The 24,267-nt window shown below is 36.0% G+C and overlaps 2 protein-coding genes across 2 annotated transcripts; both read right to left on the minus strand.

The window, feature by feature from the left end:
• Window positions 1-1,137: 1,137 nt before the first annotated feature.
• On the minus strand, window positions 1,138-7,600 carry c11h5orf15 (chromosome 11 C5orf15 homolog). The gene is made up of 3 exons (XM_032576814.1): window positions 7,445-7,600; window positions 3,253-3,884; window positions 1,138-2,441 (listed from the first exon to the last, which is right to left on the minus strand). The coding sequence occupies exons 1-3, from the start codon at window positions 7,560-7,562 to the stop codon at window positions 2,307-2,309; spliced, it is 885 nt and encodes a 294-aa protein (XP_032432705.1). The 5' UTR covers window positions 7,563-7,600; the 3' UTR covers window positions 1,138-2,306.
• A 1,214-nt stretch (window positions 7,601-8,814) lies between these two features.
• On the minus strand, window positions 8,815-19,888 carry vdac1 (voltage-dependent anion channel 1). The gene is made up of 9 exons (XM_032576777.1): window positions 19,776-19,888; window positions 17,320-17,389; window positions 16,054-16,103; window positions 14,842-14,994; window positions 14,609-14,661; window positions 14,059-14,286; window positions 12,797-12,947; window positions 11,096-11,153; window positions 8,815-9,716 (listed from the first exon to the last, which is right to left on the minus strand). Exons 2-9 carry the CDS (start codon window positions 17,384-17,386, stop codon window positions 9,625-9,627), a joined length of 852 nt encoding a protein of 283 aa, XP_032432668.1. The 5' UTR covers window positions 17,387-17,389; window positions 19,776-19,888; the 3' UTR covers window positions 8,815-9,624.
• Between the last annotated feature and the right edge of the window lie 4,379 nt (window positions 19,889-24,267).

The following is a 24,267-nucleotide window of genomic DNA, read 5'->3' on the forward strand; positions in this document are numbered from 1 at the left end:
TAAAGGACGTTGCAAAAAAATTAAAAAAACAGATAACTGAAAATGCTCGTTGCTTTTGAACCAGCTATACGTGTGTGCATACTGCCTCCTGGTGGTGGAGTTTCAGGTTGCAGCTGATGCAGGAAATGCTGCAGCAACTGTTTCCAGTTTTCATGGTTTTAACCAACTTATTTTTTATCTTTCTCAAATTTAACACAAATAATTAGTTTTAGTCTAAATGGTGGCTGACAACAAGCATTAATGTTCCTTTTAGAATGACAAAATGCTGGTGCAATAATTTATAAAGTCAGAATTCTGAGATTAATCAGAAGTCAGACTTTAAACTCACTTTAATCTCAGAATTCTGAATTTAAAGTCAGAATATTTTTTTTTTCGGTGGCCCTAATCCTCTTCCGTAGCTACTACCCACCTCTGCAGAACACCAAGATAAATATCAGTGATATTTACTGCCGAAGCTGAACTTAGCAAAATTAGCTTGGTTAATGTAGCTTCTGTCTGCTAGCTAAGACGGACATGTAGCCTAGTGTTTGTTACTACATGTACTCACTCTGCCGGTCACCAGAACCTTGTTGTTCACATGAACCTTGTTGTTCACATGAACCTTGTTGTTCACATGAAGAGTTCTTACGTCCTTTTCAAATCCATTTAAACATTGACTGTTAGCCTACGAAGCTCCTCCGTGTTGTACTCTCTGCATGTTCATTAATTAGTGAACTGTGTCACAGCAGGAGGTCATCTGACATGTTTCGATCCTGACATTTTGTTCAGCTAATGTTTCTCAATTCCGGTCCTCAGGCCCCCCTGCCCTGCATGTTTTAGGTGTTTCCCTTCTGCCACACACCTGGATTGAATCTTTGAGTGATTAACAGGATTCTGCAGCACTTGGTGGCTGCAGAAGACGTCATGCAATCATTTGAATCAGCTGTTCTGGTATAGAGGCACATCTAAAACATGCAGAGTAGGGGGGCCTGAGGACTGGAATTGAGAAGCACTGGATCACTTCCGGTTCAGACTTCCGGGAACCACATTTTGCGAAATAGCAGAAAATAGAGAAATATTTGCAGACATTTGTAATGGAAACTCAGCAGCCATCTTACTGAAGACACTAACCCTGCACCACAAGAAAAACACAAAACGTAACATTTATATAATTTGTGCTTTATTGAGAAAACGATTGTTGATTGCAGTAGCAGTAGATCATAAGAGCATACCCCATATTCTAACTACCTGGACATGTCTAAAAGGCCATGGTGTTTCACGGCATTTCAACAAAAAGGCATGAAATGGCAACAGATAGAGGAGAAATACCCTGAAAAACTAAATCCTTTACTTGCTGCACATTTTCCTGGTAAGTGGGAGTAAAATGGGAGGCTGCAGTTGCTTTTCATCATTTGCCAATGATTTGACAGAGACTTCACTGAAGCCATAAAGCAGGAGGCCACAAAACATCTGCACAGCAAAATCTGGAGGAACCCGGTAATTAAAACATAAAGATATCGAGACCAACACAGACGCCTGGCAATAAAAGATTCCTATAAATATTCAACCCGTTCTTAAATGGCTTAAACACACGAGATTATTCCTCCCCTGATCAAATGTTATCCTTAAAAACACACTACCGTTTTATTCACATCCATAAACCAAAGTTGTGTAATACAGGAGGGCACTGTGCATTTTCTGAAACTATTTAAAAGTGCAAATAATATTTATTATATTTAGATCCAATAAAAACCCTAAACATTTAACCATCCCTGGATGTTTTAAAATGATCTGTTCAGAACTAAAAACATTAAGAGTCTGGTGGCTAATATTTCCTTCATTTACCAACAATTAAGGTAGGTCAGTTTACACACAGGTGTTAATTTATTTTATTTCTGTATTTTACATGGCTGCTCTGCTTAGTTAATGCTTTTTATATGAATGTATGCATGACACAAAGTGCTTTACGTGCCAGTGTACAGCCTGGTTTGAATGCTGAGAGAAATCGACATTTATAGGTGGAAATACAGTAATTAGGAATCTAAACGTTACATCACCTTATTTGTTCAACTATCTTTGATCTTTAACGAAAAAAATTACACAAAGATGCAAAGATGTAAAATATATGGGGGTTTTTTAAATGAAGAAAACATTAAAATAAAAAAATGTCAAAGAAAAGGCAACAATCTGTCCAATTCTACTCTAACAAATATTAAATTATTTCCGCTGTTGAAAACTAAAAGATGATTTTTGAAAAAAAGCAAAGCCTCTCTACTTTATGCGAGTGATCAGATAAGCAGCTGGATTTCTGTTTATAAGAGCCTCAATCAAAAAATATAATCTTTGGTCATCTTGAGGGACGGCATGGCTTCGTTGACGTTCTGGTCCAGGCGCCGATATTCCACGTTGTTACGGGAACACAAACCCTCCTTCCAACGGCGGCTCTGAACCAGCAGGAAGATCTGAAAAACAGAAACAGATGGAGAGAAATGACAGAAATTAAAGGGATCAGACTGATGAACATCGATTTGTTTGGTCAACTGAAACTATTGTCTGGTTGACAGGAGGACAAATAGACGAATCAACCCTGATTTTTACTTTAAATTCGAGGTGAGCAATAAGTTGCATCAACCTTCAACTTCTATGCTCCAAACTGCAAAACTGATGAAACACTGACTTCCTTTAAATCAAGGCTAAAAACCCAGAACGAAAGAGGATTAGGGTCAATGAAAAAACAAAAACAAAAAAAAGCAGAAAAAATATTTAGGAGGGAGAAAAGTCAGAATTTGGCTCTTTATGTTGACAACAGCTAAAACCAAAGCTAGCCATCGTTAGCGAGCAGCTTTAGCAGCAGGAAGCGGTTCGTATTTTGTAAACATGTCATGGACAGAGTTTCCCCCAGAAAACCTGCTAAGCCCAGTGGTAGCGGCGCTAGCGCAGTCCGCTACCATCTCAACAGTTTTATGCTAATAAATGCTAAAAGTTACAAAAATCCGGAGGTGCACAAGCATCATAATTCGTAAATAGGGTGTGAACCCAGTTCAATGCTTCAACTATTGACAAATAAAAAACCTGAATAGAAAACCGTTTTTAAAACAAAACGTTCAGCCTGGTGGGGGGAAAGGAAAGCCTGGTGGCTGCCAGGCTGATGAAACACAGAAGTTTGAGATAAACTCAAACGAAAACATCGATTCTCCACACACCCCAGGGAAACCGCACAGAGTTACTGTTCATCCAAACTCGACTGATTACCACTAAACGTCCCAGCCTCACCTTCCTCTTGTTGTGATAGGTGATGTAGATGACGGCCACCAGGAAGGCCAGGATGACCAGGTGGAAGAAGAAGTGGGAATCCTGTTCCTCTGAGCTGAAGCTGTCGACTTCCTCCAGCACATTAACCAGCTGCCCTTTATCTTCCTTTCTCCCTTCATAGGGAGAAACTTCAAAGTCTTTTTCATAATCGTATTCTTCACCAGGTTTGGAGGGTGAAATTTCTGCTTGCTTCTCCGTACCCAGCTGTGGATCGACGCTTTCCTCCGTGGAGGTGCCCTGGACGTCGGGCTCACCTGTTGGCTGGGTCACCTTGATGTTGGCGGTGGGAGCAGGAGAAGTCACCTTCACTGCGTTCTCTTTCGTAGTTTCTTTTGTAGTTTCTTTGTCTGCAGGTGGAGGGAGCGTGACAATAGCGCCTTTCTTGCTCTGGGTGGGTTCTACTTGACGGGTCATCTTGTTGACATCTTTGGCCTCAGCAGACGTCGGTTTGGGGGCGGCAGCAGTTGCTGGTGCGAGCTTTGGACTTGGTGTACTCCGTTTCTCTGCGTCTGTAGTCGCCTTCGTCCAAGCTGCTGCCACAGTCGAGACGTTCAAATTAGGTTGTGGGTCTATTCCCTGAGTAGTCTGCAAATCTGAAGAAGAGAAATAACAAAAAATATGTATGTATATTGATATCCATGATTGTCGACATAGAGAATTATTGATTAGTTTTTTTGTTGTAAATATCTGAAATACTGCCAAACTGGTGGTGTGACGTTTCCTGTTTTATTCAGTTTTCTCTCCGTTGTTTTTTATTTTAAAGCAGTTATGAGGCACGATGGAGAAACTTTAAACTGCTGCAGTGCAAGTTACTCAACAGGTTGTTGCTAGGCAACCAAAGAGTAAGTGAGTTGCTAGGTAACCAAAGAACAAGTGGGTTAGCTGATTCCACTAACCTAGCATACCTAGCTTTGAGAGGTTGAGCAGCTAAAGCCTTTCCTCTGCCTACATCTCCCAGAATGCCATGCGGTTCTGGATCAGAGTTCAGTGAATATTCTATCAGATGTATTATCTATTGATATTGATCACGTGTCTATCTATAGATATTGTTATATATTGCAGAAAAATAAAATCCTCTTACTGGCATGTCTGTGATAAAAAACCTGAATTTATATGACGCTTTAAATGAAACATGTTGCTCCTCACAAAGACATGAGGAAGAAAAATGCAGAAAATGCCAATTCAAACCAATAAGTTCTTGTGATACACAAAATTGTTGTCATTTTGGCAACATTTTAATATATTGATAATATAGATTGCTTTTTAAATTATAACCTTTAATTTTGTAAAGAACTCTGAACACTGAAACTGGAAAATATTTTAAATACCCCAAATAAAACATGAAACCCAAAACAAAGCGGAAATAAAAATACACACAACTAAAACCGATGAAGTCTCTAAATAAAACTTCTCTTCAACAAATAGAATCATTTTAATTTATAATGTGATTAATTGATTATTGTGAAAACATGCCATTCTGGCCCAAATGCATCACGTTTAAAAATGAACCAACTGCATTCTCCTAAAAAGGAAATCAAAACAGACAGGTAAAACAGGTGCGTTGTGTTATTTATATAAATAAATCTATACATTGCTTGCAGAAGTATTCATACTCTTGATATTTTTCCTACAACTTCGGCGCACCTGAACGTTCAGACATCACTGAACCAAACCTGATTTTTACATCTTTGATCTGTTCAATCAAGCCCAAAATAATTTGCAGAACATTTTTTAAATATTTTATATCCATTATTAAACAGACATCTCTTTCCAACAAGACCATTTGTTCATTTTTTAACATTTTAAATCATATTTTTTGGCCAAAGAGTATTTGTCTCAAAGAATTTGAACACCAATGTCTGTAGTTATTAATTTTATTTTGCCTCCTGTTCAAACAAATCATTCACACTTACAATTTATTTTTTTTATTTTTTATTTTTGCAAAAGCTTAAATTTCCAGCAAACTGCAGCCTGTAACGATAAACCAAATTTGAAGGCGTTTTTAAATTCATCTCAGTGACAACATGAACTAAACAAATGTTGCTATTATTTCCTGCTCAGGGAAATTGAGGCGTTGCTTCGGACGGGAGGCGAACACTGACGACTTTAAGTGTGCAATAAGACGCCCCCGAGAGAAGAAAGGGCCTATTCAAAGTCAGGGGCCTTCGCCAGCATAAATCATCCCTAAACAGGAGCCACTTGTTTAGTTTCTCTGAGTAAAACATGAGAGACATTCAGGATATAGACAAGTCTCCTTAAACTCTCATAGAAAGTCAAACATTTGCATTAATAATGTTAAAAAGGTTAAATGAAAGTAGAATCTGAAAATGTTGCAAAGCGAAAACCTGAAACTTAATAAAATCCTGTAAATTCCTCACATAACGGCGCTAAGCTTACAGTTCAAATGTTAACAAATCAAACCCTTTCATTTTATTAAAAATAAAACTGAAATAAAAGCCAAAACTGCATCCATCACAAAAACAAATGTTGCTGGACGACAAATTATCCTAAAAGTTACAGAGATAAACGATAATATTGTTGTTTTGAAACCATTTTTCAATAATAGTTATAATAATATAACGGCGTAATAATCCAAGAACTCATCTTCATGGACCAATAAACTTTAAATTCTAAGGAACATTTAGCACTGCAACTGGAAGACATTTTAAATATCCAAAATAAATAAACAAAACAACAAATAAATTAATTATAAAGTCTCTGTAAACAAAATTATTCTTTAACAGACGGTTAGCAGAGACCAAAACACCAGACTGAAGACTTTTCATCCAGTTTTTGGTAAAAAACAATAAATCATGCAAATGGAAATTATTGAGTTTGTTTCAATTCATCATGTGATTAATTTATTGCTGCAGGCCTTTAAACAGAAAACCTTCAAGCTGCTGCTCCACTGAGTGAGGGAGGAGCTGCGCCTCGAAGGCGGGGCTACGTCCACCCAGGCGTTTTGCTCTGCTGAATGGTTGCCATGGAGATTAAAGGATTTGTCAAACATGCATGAAATAATCAAGGCAACACTCCAGGTACATCTTCATGAGGGAATAACATTGGAACATGATGTAAAACATGATGTAAAATGTTGACCTTACATGAAACTGACCCTTTAAATATCTGAAATTCCAGAAACTTTTCAGAGGAAGATAAAATTATAATGCTTTAATAAAAATAATGCTCTTGTGGCTTTAAAAACCCACATATGCATAAAAACCAGGAAGTAAAGGGATGACTGACTAGAACAAAGATGTAACCGAATCAAACATCTTTCTGCTCCTTTTCTGCATTATTTACTTTTATTATTAGCAGGAAGGATGTTTTGCTCATTTAATCTTGTGAGGAATATTTCAAAATAACGTTTTAACTGCTCATGTTCACTTGAGTAACTTTTTTGTTGTTTTATTACACTGTCCTTTTAACAGTTTATTAAAGTAACACTTCCTGTTTTTACACAAGCTTTGTTGTTCTAATGTTATTTTCTATATTTTGATCATGTTGTGTTTGTAGATCAAGATACAATATGTACTCACCAAGTAGTTTACTCCATTCAAACATACACTACATACATATTACCATGTTAGTCTTATGATGAATAAAACTAATTTGTTCTGCTTAAAATTTGTTTTTGTAATCAAATTATTTGTAAACATGTCATTTAGTTCTTAAAATACCCAAATTTGCACATGCCATATATTTTAGTTAATTAGTAGATAGTTAATTGCAAATTATTAAATCAGATGTTTTGATCAGATAGTACAACTTTTTACCTTTACCTAAGTAAAATATGTTGAAATAGTGCTATTTTTACAGGAGTAAAGCTAAATTTTGTGGTACTTCTGGGTAAAGCTGAACATCACGCTCGGATATTTTCGGTTTTACATATTAGAAACGTTAGCTAAGGTATTTCGATTTGGTTTAAACCAAAAAAAAAACCCTTTATGCTACGACCTATCATTACATGGCACATTAGTCAGAGAAAAACAAAAATTCAACCAACAGTTTTGCAGTTGCCTATTCAAAACCAGACTGTCACAGTCCAAACTAACACCAGTGTTGCTAACGTTTCGTGCTAATTAGCCACAGCAGCTAGCCTCCTGTTACTACAGATATTCTCACAGCACATGAAAACACGCCGGCGCCGTACCTGATGTATTGCTAGCTGGAGCCGAAAGGCAAACGTTGAACCACAGCTGGAGGGAAATAAACAAACAAAAGACGTAAATATTTCTCCAGCTTTGCGTCGAATTTCTGTGCGCCGCCATGTTGATGAGTGACTGAAAGGGGGCGGGCTTTACGGTGGCCTGATATACACGATGGGTGGGGCGTTTCTCTGCGAATGGCCGCGCATCATTCTTTAGCCGGTGAGCAGAGAGGTGCGCCGCGGTGGGTGGAGTTTGTGGGAAAATCAACAGGAATACATACAAGATTCACTGCTTGCCTTTCATATTACAAATGGAGTTTAATTAAAGTGTAACATTATTCCCAGCTACCAAGAAATGCTACATTTACCTTCCATTCAAGAGGATAGCTCCTCCCTCACCAGTATTGCATCAGTCCTACCCAGGCTACTTGCCGACTGACGGTTATGAGGCTCACCCTCTTTTTGTTTGATTTTTTTGTTGTTCCTTAATCTGACATTTCTTCAATTAGTTTCAATCACTGAAGATCAGAAAACCTATTTACACCTAAAGAGGAGCCATTTATGCTAAACAGGGGAAGCTATGAGTAAAATACGCCTCAGTCAGAGCAGTGGTAATGCAATATGAGTCTTATAATGGTTCTAACTTAGAAGTTAGACATTTTCCCTCCATCTAAACACGGAGGGCTCGTCATCAAACCCCTGCTACATTAAGGCAGGAAGTGAATCCATAAAATCCTGCAGAACGTCTGAAAGAACTCGGCAGTAAACTCAACCCTGCAGGCATAAAAGACTTAATAAATTCCTGTTTGCAGACACTCCCAGGTGATCTTTGCTCACTCAAACAGGTTAAGGCCGTTTCAGCAACAGGAATGCTTTGTTATATTAACGTGGATTGTTCTGGTTTTTGTTAGAACAAACTGTTCACATTTTATGTTGTATGGAGAGTATTTTTTCTTTAACTTAACTGAGACAAAGTAGGAAACTTTCAGAAATGCATTGGTAGGAAGTTGTTGTAGATGAAGTGGAATAGTGAAAATTTGTTTTTAGGGTTTTACATTATTTGTAGGAAGCGTCCAACCTTTGAAAAAAAGAATAGTGAATTATATGATTGCATAAATTTTGGTTAAAACATGTTTGATTTTCATCCAGTGGATAGAAAATCCAGAAATCTTATTCCAGTAAGGGTAAAGATACTTCATAATGAAGAAAAAATTACAGCGCAGTAAAAATACTCCTAAAAGTAAATTTCTTTTCAAAAAAAGTTACTCAAGCAAATGTAACTAGTAACTACCCAGCTTTGGAGTTATGACAAACAGGTCTAAGGTTCTTTATTTGTACCAAGGTTATCAAATTAGAAACAAAAAGAGAAGAAATTGGTTCAAGGTGTTCTTTATTTAGGCCAGGAAATGACGAAACTGTCAAGTACAATAACCATCAATCCAATAATCCGTTGTGGAAGACAAAACCATTCCTTGGAGTGTTTCTAATCCTTTCATTTCGTCCTCCATCCAGAAGCACAAACTCTTCATCAGTTACGTGTTTGACAGTTTACCTGCGAGGGCTGACACGTCTTTGCCTTCTTAAGACTTCGAGTGGATCTAAAACTAGGCAACACCCTCAATAAAATAGTATTCTCTGTTGCTATATGTAACCAAAAAAACACCAGAAGCACAGACACAAAAGACAGGTGAGACAAAAACACAGAATAATGTACGCGGTGGGACGTAGTGTCGCTCAGAGCTAACCCCTCGCGCAGTTTAATTCACCAAAGACAGACAGGAACTCTCAGTGCGGAAATGTTTGAAGGAAACGTTTCATGACCACCATGTCTTCTGAGTGAGAAGTGCTTTCTACAGCTAAGTAACAGCGCCACCTGGAGCAGTAACAATAGAATTGCATGCTAATTGTGTTGTGGGGCTTTTCCCTTTTTCAATTGATTAAAAGTAACAAAAGCACGAAACTGACTTGATGTACTGAAGCATTCGGTTCTCACAGCTTTGTTCTAAACTGGGCTTTTGAACATAAATATGGTCCTTTAAAATTGGATTTGTTTCACCTTCACTTACTTCCACCTGTAACATTTCAAGGGGAGAGAAGGGGCTGGACTACTCAGAGGGTTTAAGATTTTTTTGGGTGAGGAATTAATTGTGTGGGGAAAAGAGGAAGGCTGAAGTCTTTTCCGTCTACGCCTGGAACTCCAGACCCACACCGAGCTTGTGGCCGCCCGTGTTGATGTTTTTACCATCCAGGAGGGCAGAAAGTGACAACTTCACACCTGCAGAAATAAACATTTAAACGTTCATTTTTACTGCACTGCAAGAATATCCTCCAGAAACTTCAACTATCCAGATGGAAAACAGGAAATAAAAGGTTCAGACATCTGAACATGTTTAAATATTAAATATTATTACTACGCAGAAATCATTAGTAAATATTAAAATACTCAATATTTCTGGACCAGATTGAGATACTTAAAAATGTAACAATAATGGAATTATTGATTATTTTGATAAAAGTAAAAACTAAATTTCAAGTGGCTCAAACACACACAGCTGAATTCTCCAAACATTTATTGATTTAATATTAAAATAGAAAAGAACAAATTCTAAAAATGCAATGTGATCTATGGATCATAATCTTACTTTAATAGGTAGAAAACTATCAAAAATTAAATCTAAAAGTTTTTCATTGCTGCAGAGCAGCAGTTTGGCCTTTACTGCTGTTGTAATTTTAGGACTGTATGATGATGGTATATACAGTATATGGAGACTTTAAATGTATATTATATGATATCAGACTGTGACTGACCACAATAAAACCAAATCTACACCTTTCAAATGACAAATGGCAAAGCGATAACCAATTGTTGAAAATTGATGAAATAATAATTTTTTTAGGATAAAATTTAAGATTTTTGTAGCAGAAACATTAAAATAATGTGTGATGCGTTTTGGTAAACAATGGAGCGAGCCACTAAATATTCCTAAATATTCACAAACACAGTAAAGACGGACGGCAACGTACTGCAGGGATACTTGGCAACTTTTTTACTTAAAAGACGGTAACGAGAATAGCAAGCTAATGCTAACTTGTCAGGAATCTGGTGATACTCCAGCTTAAAAAATGCTGGTCAGAATTGGAGCATTTCTCATGTTTGTGTCTGCTAAATAATTAGATAAACAGGAACTTATTTTTCCCCAGCGTCTGAGCCAAATGAAAGACTTCCCTTCTGCCCACCACATGCAGAACTTTACCACTAAGTGACATTTTAGTACAATACAAAATAATTTGGGAGAAAACTGTTAATGTTTTCACAGCTGCTTTACTGTAGTGAAGTTAAACACTCAGGAGTAAATAACTGTTAGACTTTCAGCTGCTTCCATTCACTGTTGCTACATTTTACTGTATAAAGCTCCCTAATTAAGGAATCTGGTGATAACCCAGCGTAATAATGCTGGTCAGAATTGGAGCATTTCTCAGGCATGTTTCTGCTAAATAATTAGATAAATTCAGTCTTTCTTTCCCTTTAGCTTTTTCATGTTTCTAGACTAAGTACCTAGAAATGAATATGACCAATAAACTTAATCGATTAGGAAAATGAGTAAAAAAAGAAGATAAAATAAACCCTTTAAATCACCTGCAGACTGAACTCACCTGGCTTAATATTCTGAGTGTAGCCCAGTCCAATAAGACTGGAGTTGTTCACCTTCGCCTGTCAGAAAAACACAGATCAAATGTTCAGAAATCAAACACTAAAAAACAGACCCCAGAGTTAAAGGAATATAAACATATTAAACAAATGTAACCGTTTAGAAACTATTTTTTTAGTCATAATTTAATTAAACAATAAAAATGCCAGGAACGGTTCAAATCTGTCTTGCAGAATTGGGCTGAGAGTCAAAATGTTCAACTGAAGCCGAGTCACTTCAAATAGAAATGGGCCTAAATAACGACACAAACAACCAGCCGCACTAATTGGCTCTGGTGCAAGTGGGACTTAGGACTAATGTGATAGACGGGCCTGAATTAGCAGAGATCTTTCTGTTGTATGCAGACTTCCTGTTTGGGTTTGTGATCGTCTGTGCCGACCTGCAGCTCTTTTCCCAGGCAGGAACACGCCTGAGGCACTGCGGTTAAACAACATGGCCGCTTGTTCATGATGATTCACAACAACACAACCTGTGGTTTTAAGGAAGGGATGTCCAAAGTACGGCCCAGGGGCCATTCACGGCCCTCTGGAGGATTTTGTGCAGCCCCCTCTAGAAAGGAGTAAATCTGCTTCTCAAGTTGCTGCAGCTGGACTATTTTTCAATATTTCTGCTTTCATCCACGAACTTTGACTTTTGCTCAAACTGAAATTATCTACAGCTCAAATAAAAAAACAATCAATCCCTAAAAGTTTTACTTGTCTGATTATAAAAGATGAAACCTTTTCATGTTTTGCATCAACCATGATTCACAAAAATCAGACTATTTTGTTGATTTAAATCAAATTTTACACTTTTAGTTTATTATTGAGCAGATCAAATTAAAAAAGGCAGAAGAAGTTTGTTTTAAAGGTGTTCATGTTGTGACAGCTTCCTGAAGGCCGAGTGTCAGAGTAGGAGCTTCTTAAAGAGACAGAGACCCTTTAAGTCATGTTTGACAGATGTAGCATTTCTATAACAACTGAAGGTAAAATAATTTCTGGATTGTGCTATAAAATGACACAAAGTGGCTGGAAAACAAAATATTTTCTGACCCTGAAGTCTTTTCTACTTAATGATTTCGGCCCTTACAGCAAAAAGTTTGGACACCTCTGGTTTACCGTAAAATAACTCCTATAAATGCTAATTGAAAGTAGGTTATTATTATTTCACTATTATTATCATTAGATTTTTTTATTTTATTTGTTTTATATAACAGTTTATGGAGAATTTAAATGGTGTACAGTGGCAAGGATTCGATAAATATTATGATGTTATTAATTATTATTGTTACTTTTTTATGGGTCTGTAGATTTTCTAATCTTGTTATGAGAGCCAGTTTGTAATGACTTTGTTTATATAATTTATTTGTTGGTTCTTCAGCAAAGTATCTTTAACAGGCATACAAATATCAATTTATTACCTATAATAAATTATATAGCAATAATATAATAATATTTAATTTTGGATTAATAAAGTATTTTTGAATTTGAATATCATAACCTGGTTTTAATCACAAATTTCTGATAATTGAGATAAGGGGAAGGAGTAAATAAGTGTTTACCACTACAGAGAAGCAGTGGTAAGCTAGTCATTATTTTGTACTACTGATTAAATGTCTTCTTGTTTTTAAAAACATTTTTGAAATAAACAAATAAATGAAACTCACGGAGAAAGATGCGTCAGAATCGATCTGGTACTTGGCGGCGATGCCAAAGCGGGTGTTGCTGTTTCCTGCAGTCCAGGCCAAGTTGACGGCCGTCTCCAGCTTGTTGTTCACCTTCTGGTAGATCGACCCGCCAAACTCGGTGCCATCGTTGCTGTAAAGAACCAGCAGGTTACTTTAAATCCTAGGAGCTAGTAACGTTTGTCTGACCTTCAGAGAGGATTTACCAGGGGAAACAGCAGGAACAAGCCCCGTCCCTCACGCTCACCATCACCTCCTCTGACTTATATAATAAATTACCTGGCCATAAAAAGATCCAACTTATAGAAAACTAAACGATCCAACTTACAGAAAACTGAATAGGAAGAAAAATGAAGCATAATTTGATAGAATACAGAGTTTAAAAACAAAAAAACTCACGATTGTCCCAGAAGTTATATATTGTCGTTCTGAGACATTTTTCCAGAAATAAAGTGGTAATAATGTCATTATGATGCAAGAACACATTCTAATAAACATTTTACACTGGAACTGGAACATTTTAAATATCCAAAATAAATAAAAAACAAAAGAAACAAATCAGATGAATTATGGAGTCCCTGGAAGCAAAATTATCCTTAAGAAAAGGGACAATTGAAACCAAAATGGTAGATTGAAGACTTTTATCATCCCGTTTTTGGTCAATAGATAGAAAAGAGAAAAACTATAAATCAAGCAAATGGAGATTATTGAGTCCATTTTAATTGATTGATTGATTGATTTATTGCAGGCCTTTAAACAGAAAACCTTTAAACTTCTGCTCTACTGATCAGTTTGTGTTTAGGTCGCTTTTTTTTATTTTGCTCAACTGAACCAAAACACAAAATTCTGCAGCACATCCACGTTACGTTTGTCATAGTCAAGCTAGCATAACTGAGCTACTTCCCTCTCACTTGCTTTTTTTTTTTAATAAAACTTTTTCCTGATCTTGTCATCTAGCTGTCATAATGTTGACCATTAGTAGCAAAGCTCTGCGTCCATTTTATTTTACATATCACTACATTGAGGATGTCGCTTGACGACTTATCATTAGCGAGCAGTTTTGGTGGGATCTTGTGCATCCCACGTCATGATGCAACATGTTTACGTTGTTGTATTTCTATGACTTTGTCCAGTGTTTATGGGGACTGTCAATGTATGTTTTATGATATTATGTTTTTTTATTAATATTTTTTGGTCTTTACAAACTAAACCAATAAAAGCTGCTGAGTGTTTATAGTTCTTACACATTCGTATGGAGCTGGAACTCATCGGTCTTGTATCCCACAGCAAAGTTGCTCTGAGTGACCTTGTTCCGGCCGGCCTCGAAGGTCGTCTGGTATCCAGCGAGCCAGCCCTCGAACCCCACCACTGCGGTGCCGTGAATGGCCGTGCCGTTGATGTCGTAGTTGACGTCGCAGCCCAGGTTGACGTGGTCGCACTTGTAGGCCGTCTTAAGCTTCCCGCCTTTCTTGCTGGCCGGATGTTTGGTGAGGAAAAAAACGAATCGTTGTTGTGAATATCAGAGAAGAGAGATCCAAAACATACACGCCAGTAAGAGTAACACTACTATACTTTTACTCAAGTAAAAGTAAAAAATGACCGTCCAGGAAATTACTTCAGTAAAAAATAAAATACTCCTAAAAGTAATTTTTTTCCAAAAATTACTCAAGTAAATCCATCTGTAACTGTAGTTACTGCTGAACTCTAGTCATTATATGTAAGAATCAAGAGCTAAAAGTTTACATTTAATAACAAAGCTGCCAGAGAGTGGCAGGGTGAAGCCGCTGTCATTACCCAGTGTTTGGAGAGAAGGAGGAATCAAACGTAAGCTTCAGCCCTTTAATTAACTGTGGAAAAAAAAGAGAGAATCATGTTAAAACAGAGCACAGGATTCATTTCCAACACAAAAACAACATTTTCTAACTGCTTGGGAAGAATTTTAAACATGCATATTGAATATTTTCCCAACAGTCTCGCTCAGATCTTTGCTTTCTTAAAAACATTTGTAATTTTCCCCTGGCGGTCACCTGGTCCTCCACGGTGATCTCGGTCCCCAGGGTGTTGTCGGTGTTCCACTTCTCCGTGAAGGTCAGGCCGCGCTCCGCCCACTTGTATTTGGTCTCCAACGACCCGGCAACTTTGCTGGTCTCCGTGTTGCCGGAGCATGTGCTGGTGAACTCCTGAAGGCAAAAGACGTCACTCAGTTACACAGAACAGGCAACCACACGACAAAATAGACGTCCAAAAATAACCGTACATTAGTAGAAAAAAACCAACAAACTATTATTAAAACTGACAGTCAATTGGAAACCAAAATTGCAACATTTGTTACATTTTCAGCTGCTGCTATAAAATATGGCCACATTTCTATAAAATATGGCTGAAATTAAATTACTGATGTTTTGATATGTAAAATACAAATTCTCCTAAGTTATAAAACTATAACAGTTTGTTTTTTTCACTGCACTAATTGAAAAACATGTTCCCCTCCTGGCCTGTGGGGGCGCTGCACCAAGAACTACTGACGGCAACGACATAAAAACCTCTGAAGAAGACAATGAGCGCAACTTCCTTCTTCACCAAATGTAAATAAAAATGGAGGTGTCAGCGGCTGGAGGATTTCTCCATTGATATAAATTGTTGGTTTGGACAGTAATTAGCCTATTAGCCGCTAACGCTAGCGACGCTCCGGCAGCAATTTCAATGATTTATTTAAACCCACAACACCAGATTCCTCCAATGCAGGATGAGCAGAAAACTGTCCCAAAATGTTCGAAGCGCCCTGATTTCTGACCACATTTCTATAAATTATAGAAATGAAATTTCTATAATCTATAATGAAATTAAATTACTGATGTTTTGATATGTAAATTATAAATTCTCCTAAGTTATAAAACTATAACAGTTTGGATTTTATCAAGACGCAAGAAGGTACTAAGCAAATTTCTCTTTTATATTGGTCAATATTTTTAATTTTACATATTTGCTGCTGTTAAAAATTTTACTTTTTATGAAATATTTAATCACTATTTGATGAATGTTTTGAATATCGCCACGTTTTACAAACAAACGAGGGAATTAGTCCAGTTTTTGTTGAAGGTGAAGGTTTAAAAATGACAGTGACCAGAGAAAAGGGAAAATGACGCTGATAGGAGAATCTCTTTCTATTTCTGCCATCAGTTGTTGGTAAATAAATTATGACAAAAAGAAAATAACTCCAGTCAGCAGTGAAAACTTACCAGTCCATTATCAGACTTTGTCTTCAAATCCAGTTTAATGAGGCCGAAGCCTGAAACAAAAAATAAATCATCAAAGCAGTGCCTATGATGAAACAATGAAGTTAATATTTTAGGTGAAAATTAGTTTCTTTATAAAGACTGAAACACAAACTAACTCAGTTTTATGTTAAAAGATTTGCAGAGGGTTTCTTTATGGAGGTGGGAAGTTGGTATTTGATTAAGAATAATTTAAAAAAAAAGATAATAATGGGAAAAGTACATATATGTACATATACGCCACTGATAACTGAGCATTTATTTTTCAGTAACTGACAGAAAAACTCTCCAGTTTACACTGTGGGTCATGCATCGCTGTAACCATGGAAACACTTTAAAAAATCTGTTAAAACTGCCACAAACCATCACTAATTGCTCTGGTTTCTCCCAAACCCAACAGCAGAAGTACAACGCTCAGTCAGAAACAACCAATCAGAGCAAAGAGGAGGGTCTTAGCGCTTCCAATCACTCTTCCCCCGAGCTGGTTCACAACAACTGAGCCTGTAGTAAATGGTAGGCTAGTTAGCATAGCCACCAATATTCAGATAAACATCGTTTCTGTCACAGTAAGTTGTTTCTCTGCCATTAGGACATTTAGCAGAGTACACAAGGATGATTGACAGCACTAAGCCCTGGCTCCTCGCTCTGATTGGTTTTTAAATGCAGTTTCAACTTGTTTGAAACAACATATGTTGTTTATTTCCATCAAAAATATAGACAACACATTAACTAAAAATCTGTTACAACTTAGAAAATGAAAAATGAAAGTTTACTTAATCAGATGTAATAAGTTCAAAAATAATTTTATAAAATCTCTGGTTGTCACACCGGAGATTTGGCAAACAAAAGATGCCCACCGCTAAAGTAATGGGAGCGTCTAAAACAGTGGAGCCCAAAGTGGGTCCCTGAGGCCCGGCATCCTGCATGTTTTAGTTTCTCCCTGATTTAACGGCCCTGGATCCTATGATGGATCCTTAGAGGCCTAAGAAGATCACTGACTTGCTGAAAAGGTTGTTTCTACCACCAGGGAGGAACTAAAACATGCAGGATGCCGGAGCCGGAGGACCAACTTTGGGCACCTCTGGTCTAAGTTTGGCTCCAAACTTACTTAAATATATTCTAACTGCCCAAATAAAACTAAATTGATAGATTTAAATTCAACATAAATGGCTACAACAATGTTAAAAACCAATTGTTACCTGTTCTTAATTAAATAGGTTGTCTGCTTACCGTATCCTTTTGTAAAAACATCCCTGGCTGATTTTCCAAGGTCAGCGTAGGTGGGAGGTACAGCCATTGTCTGAAAACAACAAATAAAAATAGTTTCTTTGTGATCACGCTCTTTATTACACCTGTGAGAAACATAAATCTGAAACGGAGCACCAAGTTTCAAGAACAAGACGCCATGTTAGCTGAAGGTCATCTAAAGAACAACAAGCACCAGGCTGCTAGCTTTTATATTTTTAAATAATTTCCAGACGATATGAACGCTTAAAGCGACCGTAAAGACAAATCTACTGTCCGGATAACGCAGCGGTGTCCAAAGTGTGGCCCAGGGGCCATTTGTGGCCCCTGACTGCAGTTCAATAATGGTACAAATCTGATTCTTGGGAACATGGAACCACTACAACATAAAGGTGTCTTTATTTTGTTGCTTTTATTTTTCGTTCATTTTATTTTACCCAGAAACACACTTTGGCACACCTCTCCATTATATTTGGATAAACACAATAAAAGCTTTAAAAGAAAATTCTTATTTTTGTTGCTGGAAGTGAAAGAAAAACCAACAAAAATAGAAAATAATTGTTGCAAAACGTTAAGGCAAACCTCATATTAATGTATTTTTTTATTAAAATATTACTTGTTTAATTTACTTTAGTGCAGGTAAAGGATAAAAAATTCACAATAATAATATTTTTATGTTTTTAATTGGGGGTAAAAAGCTAATTTTTACAAAAAAGGATTTTGGTGTAAAAAGTTTGGACTCCTCTGGTTTGACCAGAACTGAATTTCCCCAAACAAAGCTCATGTTTCCAGCCGGAGAACAAAGCCGTCTCTTTGGAAACGCTCTGCTATCGCGTCTGTGAGCGACTCTTTGTCCCGGGCTTTCACTCGGTTCTGCAAGACGTTTCATCATAAGAATGATACAGGAACCATTTTTAAATGGAGCAACAGTTAGCAATGCGCTAGAGTCTGTTGAGAACGTGCAAAGTTTATTGACAGAAGATAAGAAAGTCAATTTGAACAAATGTTGAATAAAAAGGGAAACTAGTTTTCCAGACCAGGTTGTTTTTATTACGATGCTACGTTAAACTGGTGCTGCTGGGGAAGAAAAACATCAAAACTAAGAAAATACATTCAAAATGGCAAATCAGTGCAAAATCTGATTAGTGCACATTAACACTAATAATTGACAACCAATAAATAATAATGAACTGAGTAAAAAATGAGTTAACTAAACTCCAAATGTTTCAAATAAATTAGAAAATGGCCTCTATGGAATGCAGTCAACCTTTAAACACTTTCTGAACATTTTTATTGGCAATTCTATGTGAATCAGAACAATAAATGGAAAAGATTTTAAGTAATTTTTAAGATTCAAGCATTCATATAATGACTTATCTGCCCATTTGACAGAAACAGCAACTGCACAGTAGTGGGAAAGCACAAGATTTTAGTAAAATATTACAACCAACATTTTATAATTCAACAACAAAAAATGCAACGGAAACTTAGTATTCCATCCAGCTCAATTAGCGAGAAATAAAACTGCTTAGTGGTAGTAAATTGCAGCAGAAAATCACACATAGATGTTAATATATATGTAATATATAACTATAGTCTGACTTTATGTCATGCTAATTGCATCAAGGCTTTAAATCTGCTGAAATTCTAACTTTTCTAGTTTGCAGCGAGTATTTTATAGTTTCATAAAAATACACCATAGAGCTCCTACAATAACCCTTCAAATAGGATGAAATGTTAGAGATTGCAAAGCACGAACCACTAGGTCACAGGTTTATGTGTGGGATGTGAGATTTATAAGGTAAATATGGGCTAAATGTTTATACATAATATCACAGAGGTCTATTAATAAACTTTACCAACCACCTTAGCTTCTACATCTTTGTAATTCAGCATCGCTTTTTATTTTAACTTCAGGATAACAGAAATGAAAGCTCATTGTGAGACTTATTCTGACATAAAAAGTCCAGTATCTTTTGTGAGAGCCCAGTAAGGAGCCTGACGGGGACAAAAAGGTTATCACGCGAACATCCTCATGCCCTCGCCGGCTAACTGGTTAGCATTAGCTCACAGTCAAGGTGGTTAGATGGTAATAGGGTCTCCGGTTGGACAGTTAAAATCCTAAGTGTAAAACAGAGAGCACGACGAGCACCGAGAGGGTCAATTAGTGAAAGAGCTCAACTTTTTAAATTACAAACAATCTGCACAACTGCAGATAAGTTCTCCATTCAAATGACCGCATCACAAACTAGCAGCAGATGATAGCTACATAACAAGGACGGGCCTGTCGACTTCTAATGTTTCCCGCGTCAGTTTTATATTAATATAAATACATGAGGAGACAAACGCAGTTCTGCAATTCTTGGTGAGACTCGACCCACTCATGTGAAATGCACAGGAACCTAGCTGGGTTTCGTTTTACGGGAAGATACAGAACATACCTCTGTGTGTTCCAGTGCAAGGCGAGAAAGAGCCTGTCAGCCGCACAATGGGAGGAGATAGGAAGGAGGCGTAGCGACGTCACGTACTACGTCAGAGTCTGTCATCTTCAAAGATGGAAAATCCGGTTAAACAACAAGATGCTTCACGCCGCATTTTAAACTGACATCTGGGAGGGGGAGAAGATTTCAATTTAACCCGAATGAGGGCCACTTAAAACAGGACTTCTGACATTAATCTCAGAAATCTGGGGGGGCAGAATTAAAGTCTGAATTTATTTATTTATTAAAAATTATATTTTTTAATTGTTGTTTTCTTAAAATCAGTTTTATTTTATTTCATTGTATTTTTCTATTTCCTGTCAACAACTATCACTGTCTCTAATAACTCTTCTTAAAGTATTTGTATTAACATGAGTTATAACAACATCTAATTTCCGTTAGGATCAATAAAGGATTATTGATATATTACTGAATTTGAATAGACTATTTCATCTGTGGCTCTAATCTCCTCGTATATGTTTGAGTTGTGGAGGAGGAAAAGCAATGTTTAAGTGATTTTTTTAATTCTGTGAAAAAAATTAGAATTCAAAGATTAAAATTTTTTTCAACAGTCTTAATCCTCTTTCATATGGATCATATTATTCTGCATTGAAATATTTAGGGTTATGGTTATGACATGCAATCAAAAAATCTAATCATTTTTTAAACATGAATATAATTTTATGATTAAAATGACCATTTTATTGCCATAACTGACAGATTCCTAAAAATAATTAATATTCAAATCATAGTCAATTATTAGAAGTTACCAAGGAACAGATTATATTGTGATAAGAACTGAGATTAATTGTGATAGCAATAAACTTTTTAAAATATTTTTTGTAAAGTGGAGGGTTTTATGTTTGTATGCAGAACCACAGCTAACAGCTAACCGCTAACAGCTAGCAGCTAGCTCCTCACTCCAGCGGCTCTGCCAGCCGGTTCCGTTCAGCTGCTGTTGCTCCTCCGTCACTTTGGACTGAACCATTTTTCTAACAATGGAGGGGGGACCTAAAAATTCATTCTTTTTTTTCTGAGATAAATGGCAGATTTATTTCTGCCTTTTCATATTGATATTATTTAAATGCAAATGTTTCTTCAATGAATTTTTTTGGTGGGGGAGGGGTAGGGGAGGGGGGGCATTCTAGACTTTTCCAGGATTGGGGGGATCCGCCCCCCCCCCAGCCCCCCCGGGATTTACGTCTATGATTGAAGTATACTACTCAGCAGTTCAGTGCACGTCAGGATTTTACTAAATAAGGTTATACTACAGATAAGGATTAAAACAGTTTTTTTCAGTAGGATTTGTTTTTGTGAATGTGTGCAGTGATGCAGAAATTCTCTACATTTAATAGTGAAAAAGGACAAAATTCTCTGTAATGATATTTTAAAAATTGTTTTTGATTATTGGTTTGATTAAAAAAAGGTAAATATCACTAAATATTGCTAATATCCAGGACAAATTATTTCACTTCTACCCAGTCGTATGCATTGAGATTTCAGCTCATATTAATAAAATTAAGCACAAATAAAAATGTGAAACAGGACTTAATTAGGAAATGCCACTCAATCATGAATATTATATTATTATTTTATCATTATGCTCCTATTTTATGGGACATTTTTAAAATAAATAATAAAAGTAAATGATTATTAATATTTCTTTTGTGAAATTAATTTATTTATAACCAATTACTTTGATATGAAAAGTTAAGTAAATAAAAAATTACAACGCAAAAAAAGCGTGAAAAATAAAATGACAGCGAAAAGAACAAACGGAAACAGAGGAGGATTACCATCTTGCTCTTTGGCTCTTTAGCTCCGCGGGACGCCATTGACTTCTGCGCAGGCGCAGTACGTAGAACGACACCTTGCAGCGTCTTTGAGCAGCTGACCGGGGATCAGATCTTCAGCTGCACCACAAATAACAATTCAACATGTCGGAACCTGGAACTGTCCCAGACAAGAGGAGAGCAGAGCGGGTTACACGAGATAACCACTCAAAACTGTCTTTGAAATAAAATAAAATATGTTACAATGTAATTTATTATAAGATCATATAGCATAATAGAATATAATTCAGTATTATATTATATATCCTAATATATTTTAATGTAGTAATATATTGTAATATAAATGTTATATTGTATAACATATTATATTATGAATATATGTATGAATGTTATTTTACTATGTGACAAATATGACAAATATGTATTTACTAAAATGACCCATTATTATACAACAAATCAAAGCAAAGAGAAATTACAAAATAATTTTTAAAAATCTCCATATATTAACTGTATTTTATTACATTTTTGTTTAAAGCTATAAAACAATCAAGATTATAAACATAATTACAATAAAAAATGTAAAATAAAGGTACATACAAGCATGCTGAAATAAAGAATAATAAGAATATTAAATGTATAAATTGTAAACTACTAAATGTCTGATTCACAGCCACTTATTTATTTATTTACTTATTTATATATATATTAATTATACTTGTTTATTTAATATAAATAATGTTGTAGCCCAGTTGAGCCCTCTTAGCTCATCTTTGCAGTTTCTACCTGATGCTCGTTAAAAAGTTTCACCAGGAAACAGCCTGAGCTCGTCGTCCAGGCTCTGCAGAGCAGCACTCTGGAAAAAGGAAAGAACAAAAGTTTTTGCAGCTTTTAACTTAGCGCGCATGATTTCACAGAAACAGAGGCGTGTGGTTGAGTTAATGGAACAACGCCAACCCCTGCAGGCTTCCTCTGCTGCAGGCAGCTGGCAGCAGCAGCAGCAGCAACAACCTGCAGCACAACTTACACATTTTATTATGTATCTTCAGCCTGGAAAACCGGTTATTTTATTTTGATTTTCAATCTAAATAGCTTCATTCTGATAGAAATTTAAATAACAGAATCTTCTGGGAAACTGTAGGGATGAAGCGGCTACTAAAGAACTGCCTGCAATTAAACATTTGACCACTAGATGCCGCTGTTATCCACCTGACTCCGGGATTTTTTATAGAAATGCATCATTTCTGTCAGTTCTATTACAGTTATTGTTTTTTTTTTGTGTTTCTTTTACTCAATTTTTTGTTACTTTAGCAGTTTTCGAAATATACATACATTGAACATTCAAACCTCCACTGACAAAATTGTTTTTAAAATGTTGAAATAAATGCTAATTTCATCTTAAACAAATTAATTTTCATCAAATATTTTTGCTAAGAACTTTTTAAAAATGATTTGGTAAAGTATAAAAAAAAATTAATACATTATTTAATTTTAAAATCCTCAGTATTTTATGCAAATAAAAAAATACACTTAAAGAGATCCTTATATATTTATTATTTTCATGAATGATTTTGACTTTGAGGGTTTTCTGTGAGTTGAAAGTAAAATATTCTTCTCACACAAAACTGCCAAGAAGTTTGTTTTTATGTGATTCCTAATGGGGGGAGGATTAACATGCAACAGAGTCGCTTCATAAGATTAACTGTGAGAGAAAAATCAACACCAGGAAACATTTCATCACTTGCCAGGAGGATTGGATAAGAATGTTTTTCTTTTTCTCTTAATTTTAAACTGAGTTAGAGAATATCTGCTGCCACTAAACTACAGACCCGTCATTCTGACATAAATTGAAAAATATATAACAACCAGAAAATAACAAAACATACTTATTCAAATAAAGATGTTGCTAAATGTGTCTTAAACATTATTTACAAAACATTAATGTATATTTTTATTCATTATAACATTCTTGTGATTCCATTAAAAAGTTTTAATGCATAAAAAGAGAAAACTTGTTTAAAAAAGGTTTAATCAAAAGCACACAAAAAAGAAAAGTATAATATTTATTTCTGGTTATTATTTTGTTTTTTTAGCAGCTGGAATCTTAATGTACTCCAAAAGATTTTTATGTGCTTTTATGACAGGAAACAGTGATAAATAGCATTAATTAAAGTCCCGAAACATAAATAACAGAATAACTGAGAAACTGTCACCAACTTTCACAGCCTGTTATGATTAAATAAACATATTTAACTGATTCTTCATGTGTGTTTAGGAGTTCTCCTTCTCCCTTCTCTGTTTGTGCATCACTGCATCTCAAAGTAGCATTTAATCAACAGCTAGTAACGTGTTTGTCGCCTGTCGGTCGCCTTCAGACGCTGCCAAAAATTCATTTCTAGATTATCCTCCAGTCATATCTGGATCCAGCCGGGCTTCAAAGCCGACGCCGCGCTCACTTCAAACGGTGCCAGTCAGCTCCAGAAGACAACAAACACTAAAAGAAAATGTTAATCAACTCGGCCGAGCATCACCAAAGTAAATAAAATAAACTGTAAACAGATGGGATAATTTGCAGCATATGGATAAATAAGGCAAGCCTGTCATCTTTATTCTTATTTTTTAATTTTGCGGTTCACGCAGCGTTCAGACATCCCAAAGCGTCT

Source organism: Xiphophorus hellerii, chromosome 11 (assembly GCF_003331165.1).
Source record: "Xiphophorus hellerii strain 12219 chromosome 11, Xiphophorus_hellerii-4.1, whole genome shotgun sequence".
Taxonomy (NCBI): Eukaryota; Metazoa; Chordata; class Actinopteri; order Cyprinodontiformes; family Poeciliidae; genus Xiphophorus; species Xiphophorus hellerii.